At 42.5% G+C, this 13,037-nt stretch overlaps 1 protein-coding gene across 1 annotated transcript in view; it reads left to right on the top strand.

Annotated features, from left to right (window-relative positions):
• Positions 1–11,993, top strand: part of EBF2 (EBF transcription factor 2) — a gene marked incomplete at both ends in the record, with an annotated part of 200,516 nt that extends 188,523 nt beyond the window's left edge. Inside the window, 2 exons of the mRNA XM_079770420.1 lie at positions 6,179–6,346; positions 11,962–11,993. Of these exons, the coding sequence (XP_079626546.1) occupies positions 6,179–6,346; positions 11,962–11,993 (200 nt within the window). The remainder of the gene's footprint in view (positions 1–6,178; positions 6,347–11,961) is intronic.
• Positions 11,994–13,037: the final 1,044 nt, after the last annotated feature.

Genomic DNA, 13,037 nt, shown 5'->3' on the forward strand with positions numbered 1-13,037 from the left:
ATGCAGAGTATCAGAAACCTGCATCTTTACTGCTTTTGCTCTCACACTGCTTCAAAAATGGCCAAACAGATGTTTTTTCAATTTCACATACAAACTTCACTTCCTGGCGGTAGCATTGTGTGCCAAGTTCCAGCTCAGTGCAAGTTTTTATGGCTGAATTCTAAACCCCTGACAATAGGGGGTTATAACGAAATGATGACAGACCCCCGAGTGCCAGCAAATGCGATGGCTCGATGCAAAGGAGGATGTGTGCCCGCTGAGGTCCAGCTGGGACCGTGCAAGCCAATCAATCCTTAGAAGAAGAAAAGTGGTTTTTCCTTAACTCCCCATGTTCACAGAGATTTCTGGGCCAGGAGTGCCGGCCTTTACTTTGGCCTTTATCCATAGAGAGAGATGTCCAGAGGAATTCTCAATGGTACGTGTGATCAACTTTCCCAAATCGGTGCACTCTGGTGTCCCCAAAGATGGCCTACTCAAACTGCAACCCCCAGGGGCCACTTCTTCCAAAGCAGAATAGCCACCAAGCAAGTCCAAAATTCTGGAACAAAATCCGTAAGACAAAAATCCAACCTGTCCTCAGAGACTCCTACTTCACTCACATAGTCTTAGACTATGCCCTGAGCCTCAATACTTTTATGTTTTCAAAATTAAATATCAAGATGTTTGCTATTGTAGATTATTAAATGATTATTATAGAAAAATTGGAGCCCATGAAAATAGTTCTAAAAAGAAAACCTACTCTCACCATAAATAAAACAGTATTGTTGCCCTCGCCAGTGTGGCTCAGTTGGTTGGGCACGATCGTATGCACCAAAAGGTTGCCTGTTCATTTCCCTGTCGGGGCACATGCCCGAATTGTGGGTTCGAGTCCCAGTAGGGGGTGTACAAGGAGGCAGCTAGTCAATGTTTTGCTTTCACATTAATGTTTCTCTCTCTCCCTCTCCCTTCGTCTCTCTCTAAAAATCAATTTTAAAAAATTTTTAAACCTTGTTAACATTTTGATATATTTCTTTTGTCTTTTTTTTCAAGAAAGAAAAAAATATCCAATTACAATAGTAACATGCTCATTATAGATAATTAGAAAAGCATGTATATGTAAAAAGGGGAAAAATGACACCCTTTATTTCTCTGCAGAGATAACCACTGTTAACTTTTAAAGTATAGCCTTCCAGCCATGAATAGACACATTTTGAAAATTGCAGTGTCTGTTCTGATGCACAACTAATGAGTTTCTTCCATAAGACCAATGAAAGAGTAGAAGGAAAGTGGCAAAATTACCCAAGTCACAGATATGAAGCTAGGCTCCGTTAGACCTGTCGATGGTATAGGCCTGTGTCCTAGACATTACGAGTGATGTTTGCTTTGCAAAGTTAACTACAATCAACAAGCTTTCCCCAGGAATTTGAAAATTTATTAGTCTCTGCTTTTCTGTAAACAGAAAACCTATTTTACAGGAAGGAAAGCCTTAAATCGAAGAGGAACATTGACATCCAAGACAGCTATTATGCCTATTGCTAAGAATTATATTATTTTTTACCAAAGAAATAGAGATTTTCCATTTGTTTATTTTAATAGCCTTTACTGGTTTCTCTTACATCAAAAGTAATACCTGTTCATTGTAGAAAATTTTGAAAATATGGACAAGTAAAAGGAATAAATTTAAGAGTATTCTTAATCCCATCAGTCAGAGATACTAGCATGTACTAGTATATCATTAAAAGTTTGGATGTAGCCCTGGCCAGGTGGCTCAATTGGTTAGAGCATCATCCTGTACACCAAAAGGTTTTGGGTTCGATTCCCAGTCAGGGCACATACCTAAGTTTTCGGTTTGATCACCAGTCGGGGTGTGTATGAGAGGCAACCAATGTTCCTATCTCGTGTAGATGTTTCTCTCTCTCTCTCCCTCTCCCTCTCTTCCTCTCTCAATATAAACACATCTTTTGATGAGGTTAAAAAAAAGTTTGAACATAAATAACATCCTTCTAGTGGGTTTGACATATATGTTATTACTTAATCTGCTTTATTCATCTAAGCATATCTTCCCATATCATTCTATATTCTTGTCCAACATTAGTTTCCATAGTGGTCCATTTCATGGAAACTTATTGATTGATCACTTCATTTATGTCCCACTTTTTCACAATTATAAAAATGCCCTTGGATCTAGTTTCTGCACATTTCTGATTATTCCCTTGCAGTTAACTTCTAGAAATTCAATTACTGGGTTAAAAAAAATACTCACATTTACACTGAGTGGCCAGATTATTATGATCTCTGAACGCATAATCATCTGGCCACTCAGTGTGTGTGTGTGTGTGTGTGTGTGTGTGTGTGTGTGTGTGTGTGTGTATTAGATGCCCAGTGCATGAATTCGTGCATGGGTGGGGTCCGGCCAGCCTAGCCTGGGGGAGGGGACATGGGCGGTTGACCAGCCTGCCTGCTGGTTGAACTCCTGGTCGAGGGGACAATTTGCATATTAGCCTTTTATTATATAGGGTATACAGAAATCATAATAATCTGGCCACTCAGTGTAAAAACACAAATACCTTGGTACTTATTGCCAAAGTCCCTCCAGAGAGGTCACGGCACCTTAGGAAAGGACCTAATTCCCTGCCCTGTTAATTTCTTCTTAATCTTAATTTTCATTTTTGAATTAATTTACAAAAGCTTATTAGCTATTGAGGATTTAAACACATCTAATAATTATCTCAAATATTTCCGCTAATTTGTCGTTTGCCTTTTCTGTGTGTGTTACAGAAGTTTTTTGACCTGTAGCAAATCTATCTCCTGCCGTTCTGTTGGGGTTGAAAGGATTATGTAAATTATATAACCTTCCTAATTTTTCCACTAGCGCCTTTATAATTTTGTTTTTACAAATAACTCTTTAATGCACTAAGATTTACTTTAGAGTTTAACATGAGGAAGCACTCTAAATTTAGTCTCCAAATGGCTAGTGTATAGTTCCCAGGCATTTATTTCCACACTAATTTGAAATGTCACCTTTATTAAATTTTAATTCTCATATATATGCTCAGGTCTGTTTCTGGACTCTCCAAGGAGTTGTCTGATTATATTTATGCTAGTATAACACTTATTTCATTGATGTAGATTTATTATAACTCTTAATATGTTAAGATAAATGCCTTCTTCCTACTTAAAAAAATTTTTTTAAACAATACTTTCTGGTTCCTGTAGTGTTGTTTCTTTAAACAGATAAGCATAGTTATGTTTGTTGACCCATACAAACTAAAATTTCTTTAAAGATTTTTATTATATTTGCATTAAATTTAAAACTAATTTGGATATAATTTGGCATTTGACAAAAATTGTTAAAAATATTTTGAGTGGGCATGTTATAGTTCTCTGCTTATTCAACTTTCAACAATTCTTTTATGCCATTTAGTAAAACTTCAGGTGACTCCCCTTCCACTGAAAGGCAGCCACATTTGATCTAATCAACCCATTTTAGGTTGGATCTGTTATGAGAAAGGAAATATTTGTAAAAGTGAGTCATATGTTGAATGGAAATGGAATCGCACACTCAGGCACGGGTGTGTGGGAGTATTTGTTGTGTGTGTCTAATTCACATTATAACCGCCCCCCTCTGCTGTGGGGCATGAGGGGATTCTCTATTGCAGAACAGAGATCAAGGCACCATTTGGGAGCCTGCATGGATCACACAGTGTGGCAGGGATTGGACTGTGGTCAGAGTCAGGGCCTCCTGAGTCTCAGCTTTTCTCCGGCCTCTAATTCTGTGCCTCACAGAAAGGAGAGAGGTTCCCTCTTATTCCTGCTCCATTTTATTGTTGCTAAAAATAAGGTGAGCAGAGGATATTTTGCTTGGAACTAGGACTAGGACTCACTCCTAGTGCTTAACCAGAGTAGCCGCGTATCTTCTTGATTTGCATCTTTAAGTATTACATGAGATTCTTCTGGGACTTTGTCTTCCTTTCCAGCTTTTTAAAAAAAAATTCATATTACTTGAGGAAAGACAGAGGTATACCCAGATGCTTCCTTTTGCATAGCTCTTTAAATCAGGACTACCTAAGGATAAGCAGTTTTTAGATAAATCATTTTTAGTGAAAACTTGGTATGCAGTGTGGCTGTAAAAAACATATTGGAGATATGCTGTATGATTGCATTATACTACATGCAATTGTGTGAACGTAGACTACAGTATATCCTTATAATGAAAGAGGGGAAAGTGAGATGGAGTCTTACATAGGACCTCAGAACATTTGACCTTCAATTCACCTTGTACTTGTTCTTTGAACAATAAGTCACACTCATGTCCTTACTTTCAAAATTTAATTGTGGAGAGGCTGGGTCACTGAAGATCCGAAGCAGAAGTTAGTTAGCACTGCCAGCCTTAGTGTGGGCTTTGCTATGGGATTCTAGTAATTATTTTACCAAGTCATGTGATTTGGACAGTTCAGAATTCTGGAGAGGATGCTAAAAGGAGTCCATGAAGCTTGGCCTTCTATTATAAGACTAGAGGCCCAGTGCACGAAATTCATCCGCGGGGGGGGGGGGGGGGGGGGGGGGGGGGACTCAGCCCAGCCTGCACTCTCTCCAATCTGGGACATCCCTCTCACAATCCAGGACTGCTGGCTCCTAACTGCTCACCTGCCTGCCTTCCTGATTGCCCCTAACTGTTTCTGCCTGCCAGCCTGATCACCCCCTAACCACTCCCCTGCCAGCCTGATTGCCCCTAACTGCCTTCCCCTGCAGGCCTGATCCCCTCCAACTGCTCTCCCCTGAAGGCCTGTGTCCCCCCACAACTTCCCTTCCCTGCAGGCCCAGTCACCCCCAACTGCCTTCCCCTGCAGGCTTGATCACCCCCAACTGCCCTCCCTTGCAGGCCTGGTCCCCCCCCAACTGCTCTCCCCTCCTGGCCTGATTGCCTACAACTGCCCTCCTTTGCAGGCCTGGTCCTTCCCAACTGCCCTCCCCTGCTGGCCATCTTGTGGTTGCCATCTTGTGTCCACATGGGGGCAGCCATCTTTGACCACATGGGGCAGCCATCTTTGTGTTGGAGTGATGGTCAATTTGCATATTACTCTTTTATTAGATAGGATGCTATGTCGAACAATTTTACCCATGTGAATTTCAGTTTACCTGTTTCTTGAGCAAGTTACACATAGAAGATAAAATTAGGACTACCTAGGGATAAGCAGTTTTAGATAAATCACTAATCTGGCCAGTGTGGCTCTGTTGGTTGGGGCGTTGTCCCATACACTGAAAGGTCATGGGTTTGATTCCTGGTCAGGGCAAGTACCCAGGTCGGGTGTGTACAGGATGGATATTTCTCTCTCACACCAATGTTTTTCTCTTTCCTCCCTTCCTCTCTGTCTAAAATCAATAAAAATATATCCTTGGGTGAGGATTTTTTAAAAATTATCTTCTTGTGTGATGTAACTTGGAGTATCTGACTTTAAGAGGTGGGGCACTTCATTGTGTAAATTGCCTTTATTTTATTTTTTGAAATTACAACACTTAGCTTTTGGCTTCCTTTGAGTAATTTTAGCATTAATATTGGTGTTTTTCCTTCACATTACATCAGAGGAGGCTGACTCACAGCTTTATTTCCCAGGAGCTCTGCAAGTAGAGGGAGAGGGAAGTAATCTCCTAAATGTTAATAAACTTTTACATTTAATGAGGAAGTGGCCCATAGAGATGTCACTCTCTGAGAAGATTTTACCCCATACCTCAAAACTCAGGAGCCCTGAGAATTGCCAGGGAAGTAAATAGCTCCCAGACAGGACTTATTTTAGGGAGAAAAAGAGGTTTCAATTCTCAAGTAGATTTGGTGTTTTTTCAGATGTTGGTTTCAGTCTTCTCTTGTTGAGCGTCTACTCATGAATTAAGACCTATCATAATATCACATCCTGCTGATGCCTTCCTGACTCAACCAGGCAGAGGGGCACTTTACCCGCTAGGTCTGCTTCGCTGTGTATGTTCCTCCAATTAAATTATCACCCTCTTGGTTGTTCTCCTTGTCTATTTATTGCTCAGGGCAGGGACAGTGTCCCATTCAACATTTTTAAATCCCGGGAATCTGGAACAATAGCTGGAATGAGTTAGTCATTTCTCAATAACTGTGTAAGGTTATATGCACTGAAGAAGGAACTTCTCCATGTGTCTCTCTCTAAAAGAAGATTGTGCATTTGCTTTCCAGTCATGTCGTCAAGCCCCACTGTTGGATCTTCCAGCACGTCTTCCATCCTCCCATTTTCCTCTTCAGTTTTTCCTGCTGTCAAACAGAAGAGTGCCTTTGCCCCTGTCATCAGGCCCCAAGGCTCCCCTTCGCCCGCCTGCTCCAGTGGCAATGGAAATGGATTCAGAGGTAAGCCAAGGTTCCACTCTGGGAGTAAGCATGGTGCATGTGCCATAAGCCAGCAGAGTAAGAGCAAACTGCATGGCCTTGTGCTGTATCTCTAGCCAACTTACATACAAAAAGATGCTTTGCTGTTTTCATGGTGGTACATGAATGGCTTTACACCTGGGCTAGTACTCCATTCAAGAGCAAGATGGGGGAAAACAGAAGTTGAACAACTTTGCGTGATCACAGAATTAACTGGTTGAGCCAGACATACCCTCCAGGGGTGTCTGGACTCCCCACACCTTGGCTTTTCACGAGGACACGTCACTATTTCCTAGAAGGGGCCTGATCACCAGGTTGGATGCTACATGGTGATGGCCGCTTACCTACTCGTCTAGCCATCTGCGGTGCGTACACATTCCCTTGGCACAAATGCACAGGCTCCCTCAGGAGCACCAGCCAGGTCTGAGCATTCTGGCTATGTGCTAGGCAAATTGATAGCAGGTGCCTGATTGGGGTGGTGTAGAGAAGGAAGAAAAAAAGGTACTGTGTCTAAGAACAGAAACTGATCACCCATCAAACCCATTTTGAGCAATGTCTTAAAATCTAATATGACATGACGTAACACAAATGTGATGAGTACATGAGAATCTAATCATCTCAGTGTGAATGGGAGGCAGCTGACGGCAAAGAGCAAATTGGAAACGGCTGAACGTTGTGGATCCTGATGACCCACATTATTTTTAGGCTGTTCCCCATGTTTTGACATGAAAACATTCATGACCAGCAGTGCTGAATGAAACCAAAGCAGGCAGAGGTTTGGTTAACCCCTCGTGGATCAAGGCCACTGCAGTCAGCAGAGCCTTGGATGACCCGTGCTATCCCTGGGACGGCATCTGCCTAGGGGCGTTATGATAGTGAATGGCTTCCTGCTCCTTTGGGGACACCTGCGAGGTTTCATCGTGGGCTGTGTTTGAGCAGAGCTCTGGAAAGTGTGTTAGGTTTCTCTCCCTTCCTACCATCAGAGGCGATGGTGTCTCTTCGAAGTCAAGTGACTTAACAGAGAAACTGTCAAATGAGAACTAAAAGCCCAGCACTTAGAAGAATCCCTGAAAATTCTTTTTCTTCTAACTAGACAAAGCCATTGCATCTACATGCCACCTAACATGTGAGTAGTTGGAAACATCTGTATATTTGAGGGAAATATATATATATATATCCAGATGTCTGATTCATGGAGAAACAGGCTCATCTTATATCTAAGTGTCTCCACCTGCCCATCTTTTATCAAAGTAGTGGTTTCCATCCCATTGCTAGGGGACATGCTCAGAACCTTTTCCATGATGGCTTTGTCTCCAGACTGGGACATGATAACAATTGCTGAATATTTGCTGTATCTTCCCCTTCTCCACAACCACTCCAGTGATGATGTCTCCCCTTTCCATGTTCTCTGGTTTCAGTCATGTCCCTTAAACCAAGTGGGGGCCACACAGGTCTCATTGGGGAAGTGTAGTGTGAGAGGCCCAAGAAAAGCTAAGGAGGACTGCAGGTATGGGAGGAAGATGGAGGGATGTGGTCCTTTCCTCCTTCCGGGCAACTCTTGCAAATATTTTCAGTTTCACTTGGAGGGGGAAAAGTATAACTTGATTTCCCCTTACCACCCTGCCCCCACCTCCTCTCTCACAAAGCATAGAGTTGGGGAAGTAGACCTGGTTGTCTCAGATATTCCGGATCTGTCCTGTCCAGGGAGGCCCACCTGGTGGCCCACCCAACTATTAACTCGAAGCCAAGATGAATTTTTCACTGGCTCTCATGTCCTGGGATCCCCGCCCTGCCTATGGGTGTATACCCAAGGCTCCCTGTGGTGTTACCCAGTCAGGGTTGAGTTGGCTCAAAGAGTTGGAAAAGTTTCTGTGGGTCATAGGGAGGCTTTCCTGTTGGGACAACGGCAGCAAAATAGCCAGAAGACCCTCTCTAGGGTCCTCAGCTGTGTGAGCTGCTACTCACCACAGGTTAGAATGCTTAGGCTGAGAGAGTGGCTGAGTGCACATTCTTTTTTGTAAAAATATTTTTATTGAACTTATTGGGGTTACGTTGGCTAATAAAATTATATAGGTTTCAAGTGTACAATTCTATAATACATGATCGGTATATGGTATTGTGTGAGCTGCACAATCTTGATCGTGTCTTTAGGAGTGACAATTTAGTTGGTTACATGTAGGCACAGGCGTTGGGCTCTGGTTTCCTTTCTATAGAATTACAACAAGGTATTGAGCCTCTTTTGGATTCTATAATCTCATCCAAAATTTTCTGGTGATTTGAACCATAGAAGAAGGAGGAGGGCAGGGAGGGAAGGAGAAGGAGAAGGGAAGCACTTAAATTAGGATTGTAGACATTAGTAAAAATTATGAAAATAGAAAGTAATGTGTGGAGAAATAAAAGAGAATGCTGGGGTGAACCTCAAGGGATATCAGCCATTGGAAGAACACTAGATTTTATCAGAGTCCTAGCTCAGCTCTCTTCCAGGCTATGCGAATCTGTACAAATCATCATCATCTTAGAGCCTCAGTTCTTAGGCTGTTAAATAGAAAAGCTCAAAGCTGTCTACAAGGGTTGTTGTGAAGTAATTTGTGTGAAGATCAGGAATGGTAAGGGATATTTCACACAGACCAGCAGAGAGAAGCCTGGGATTGACAAAGGATGTCTTTCAGAGGCCTTGACCCCCACTCTTTCTCATTTTGGACCCAGTGAAAAGAAGCTTGAGGCTCAACATTACAATGTCCATTGATGCAGACAAGGTTAAAACCAAGCTGACATTGAATGTACTACCCACAGTCACTGAATAAAGGATTCTGGGATTTCAAGGGCACTTCATCTCTTCAGAGACAGATGGGAGAGTAAAAATAGGTCTGAGGTGGTTGGGTGATCACAGGCTGATGGAAAGGTTCTTCTCTAACTTGTAAGATGAGATGGTCTTAATCATCTGCAGAGGGCATGTGCGACTAATGCCCTCTAATACTTGCTGACCTTCACTGAGCACCGCTGAGCACCACGTGCAAGACACTGAACCAAGCACTTCCCATGAATTGTCTTGTTCAAGCCTCCCATGTGACCCAAAGGGGAAGGTCAGACCGTTAGCACCATTTTTAGTTAAGTAGCTTGCCCAAGGCCATATAGCAAGTGACTGATGACTCGACCTAGACGTTTTGACTCCAGAACTGGTGCTCGGACAACCCACTGTCTCTCTGAGGACTAGAATAGTCCAATTCCTCTCTCACCTTTCACCCATACCTACTCCTCACCTGGACCAAAGAGGGATTATTGCTTTCCCATGAAATGCCAAAGGTCAAAAAATTGGACAACATGCCGTTAAGCCATTTTCCCTCCTCCTCCACGAAAATGCTTACTTTTTTTCTCCAGTTAACTTCGGCTTTCTGTCTATTGGCTCTGGTTTCTACCAGCAAAAAGTCAGGGTCACCATGTAGCAGAGATCTAGCCTACCCGGTGCCCTACATGAGACTAGAAGGAAGGAAAAATATGTAAAGTCTGCTGTTCTTCTGACATGCAGTGCAGCTGCTTCTTTGAGCCACTCTGCCCTTTTAACAAGCTTTGTAGGTAACTCTCTGAGGACCTAGAAAAAGGAAGGGGCTGGTGAATTTTGAGTGTAATAGACAAGTTCAAGTTGAAAACTTGAGCCAGATTCCCTCTACCAGAGAGCTATACATGTAGTGTCATTGTCCCACCCTCCACCTCATCTCTCAGGCATTTGCAGTTGATGAGTACAGAGTGTCAAGATAATATTATGCACTAGGCACCTGATTCATTTTCCAGCTCCCTCCAGGAAAAAAAAAATAAGAAAACCTCCTACACTCTAGGATAATTACCAGGGTTGCTGTGTCTCCAAATCACCAGGGAGTGTCCAGAATTGAACTGCCTTTATTGAAAAGTTACATTGATTCGATATATAGTAATACAGGCAAAAATAATTAAGGTTTTGCTAGCTGTGTAAGACCTTAATCCAGATCTCACAAGCATTCAATAAAGGCTGTATGGGCAGGGAAATATACGGCTGATAATTTTGCCCAAGAAGACTAGCTGGTGGGAGAGGAGGCGCAGAAGGAGAGGGAGGAGGAGAGGGTGGAGTGGAGGCGGAGAGAAGGGGGAGTAGGAACTAAAAGGGGAAGAGGAAGAGAGAGGTGTATTGGGGAAAGCAGGAAGACTTTTGTCCACTTGCTTATAAGCTTAGTAAGCACCACTCAGCAAAATGCTTCTATGCTAATTGATAAGCCCTAGAAGAGATATAGACAATATAGCTAAAGGATCGAATTCTAGATATAGTTGGAAGTTTTAATGCAAGAAAATGATTCTGCCAGTTTCCAAGAATGTGAAAAATCTATGGGTTTATCGCCCGGAAGCCAAGGCCAGAGGGGTGCATTTCTGTGTGACTTTTCTACGCTGTGCTGATGCTGCTTTCTTTCCCACGTCAAGGGAAAGCCTTGGACCTGATGCACCCAGACAGGCTGTCTACATCCTCCTGACTACATGGAGGAGACGCTGCACACTGTACTTGGGTGTGGGATGAAGAGTGGAGGTTGGAGTGACTCCCAAATTAGGAACTAAATTAAGTCCTCTATTCCAGTGGATCAGCATTTATTCGTGACTGAGCATCACAGAGCAGCAGCGAGCACTAAAGGAAGATGAGCTAGTTAGGGGAAAAGCTAATCAAATTTCAGCTAGAATGGGTAGAAACCTAGGGTGGACAGAAAGTCTGACTTGTTATAAATGACTAGAGGTCCAGTGCATGAAATTCGTGCACTGGGGGAGTGTGTGTCCCTCAGCCCCTCCTGCAACCTCTCGCAGTCCAGGATCCCTCTCTCCTTACCACCCAACTGCTTGCTGCTCTTTACCACTCGGCTCACTGCGTCTGCCCCCTGGTGGGGAGGGACCACGGAAGGGCTCCAAGGCGTGTCCGGCCCGTCTTGCTCAGTCCCAATCTGCCAGACCCCAGCAACAAGATAACCAACCAGTTGACTGTCTGCCCCCTGGTGCTCAGTGCACCTCATAGTGACTGATCGACCAGTCAACTGCCTCCTGGTGGTCAGTGTGCATCATAGTGAGTGGTTGAGCAGTCTTAGCATATCATTAGCATATTACACTTTGGTTGGTTGAACGGACAACCAGATGACCGGACACTTAGCATATTAGACTTTTATTATATAGGATGCCTCATAAGTAACTCAATAGATTCAGCCCCTGGAGTATTCCCTCCTGTTCCAACTAAGTAGTCTGGAACTGTATAACCTAGAAATTATTTTAGTTTAATAATGAAAAATATGTCATACATATAGTACCATTTAGTGTACATGTTTATATCCACTACATCATGTATACAACCCATTCATATAAAAAAAAACGTAATTCTTGGCCTCCCAAGCAAAACTTCAACAAGCTTTGTTTGTACTTAGTGATCAGGAAGGTTTCGGCACCTCTGTAGGCTTTCTGCTAGACCAAACCTTAGGGTGCCATCTCTCTGGATTGCATCAGACCCCGTCAGTCCCATCGCCTGCCCTCTCTCTGTGTTAGAGCCTTCAATGTAAAAAACCTCAGAGACTCATTCCTGTGTCCTTCTTTCCTTGCAGCCATGACCGGACTTGTCGTGCCCCCGATGTAAAGAAGAGGAAGAGCTGCTTTCTTATAGCACAAAACTACTTACTCTGATGGACCAACAATGAAGAAAGCACTATTAGGTCTTTGGGGAGATTTGTGCCCCCCACATGAACAGACGGACAGATTTGGGTATACGAGGAGCCCGTGTTACCTGGTCTCTCCTTCCTTGTGTAGCTCTGATGGTGGCTATACAAACTGACCCTCTTGGGGACAAGGACAAAAGATGTCATTGACGTAGTCAGTGCTAAAAGCAGAAATGCAATTCTTTGTTATGAACATTATAAGAACCACCTTCCTATGTTTGTAAAATATTTAAAAAATTGGCAAACAATTCAAGCTTAATATTTTGGATACTATTTGTTTTTCTTTGTAGGAAAAAAAAAGTTGAAAGTTTCTATTTTCTATGAAGCCTTTCAGATACCAATTTAGTTTATGCAGAAAAAAAAACTGAACAAAACAGGGTACCAGCATGGAAGACTTTCTTAAAATGAAACCCGAATTGAATGACATGTTGTATGTATGTTTGCTTATAGTTTAATCTCTTTAAAAAAAGGGAAAATTTTAAAATGTTTTACAATTATTTAAATAAATAAACGTGTAACTTATTGTAAGTAGAGGTAGAAATTAAGACCTTTTTGGAAGAGAAGAAGTTCTCTTTCTGATGTAAAATGAAACTGATGCAAACATGTAGTAACAAGTTTAAAAGATGTGTGATTATTACTGCAGTTACTTACTAGACTCTTTCCCCCCATCCTGCATTCCCTCTTTTTCCATCATTTTATTGACCCAAGGGCAAGAACAGGTACCTGATGTAGATTCCTACAGAACAGCCCGACGGAAACAAAGATTCAAACCCATGCAGATACATAATGCTCAAGCCCATCAATTCATTCCCATCCCCATCTGCTTTCTAAATAGTCTACAAGTCCCTTTTGGTATTCACTCTGTGTGAAATTAAAAAAAAAACAACACCAACTTATATTAGCTTTCAACATCGTCCCCTGAGCAGTGCAGAGAATTCCCATGTTTTAGTGCATCCCAGCTTTTC

Source organism: Cnephaeus nilssonii (genome assembly GCF_951640355.1).
Source record: "Cnephaeus nilssonii genome assembly, chromosome: 5".
NCBI lineage: Eukaryota > Metazoa > Chordata > Mammalia > Chiroptera > Vespertilionidae > Cnephaeus > Cnephaeus nilssonii.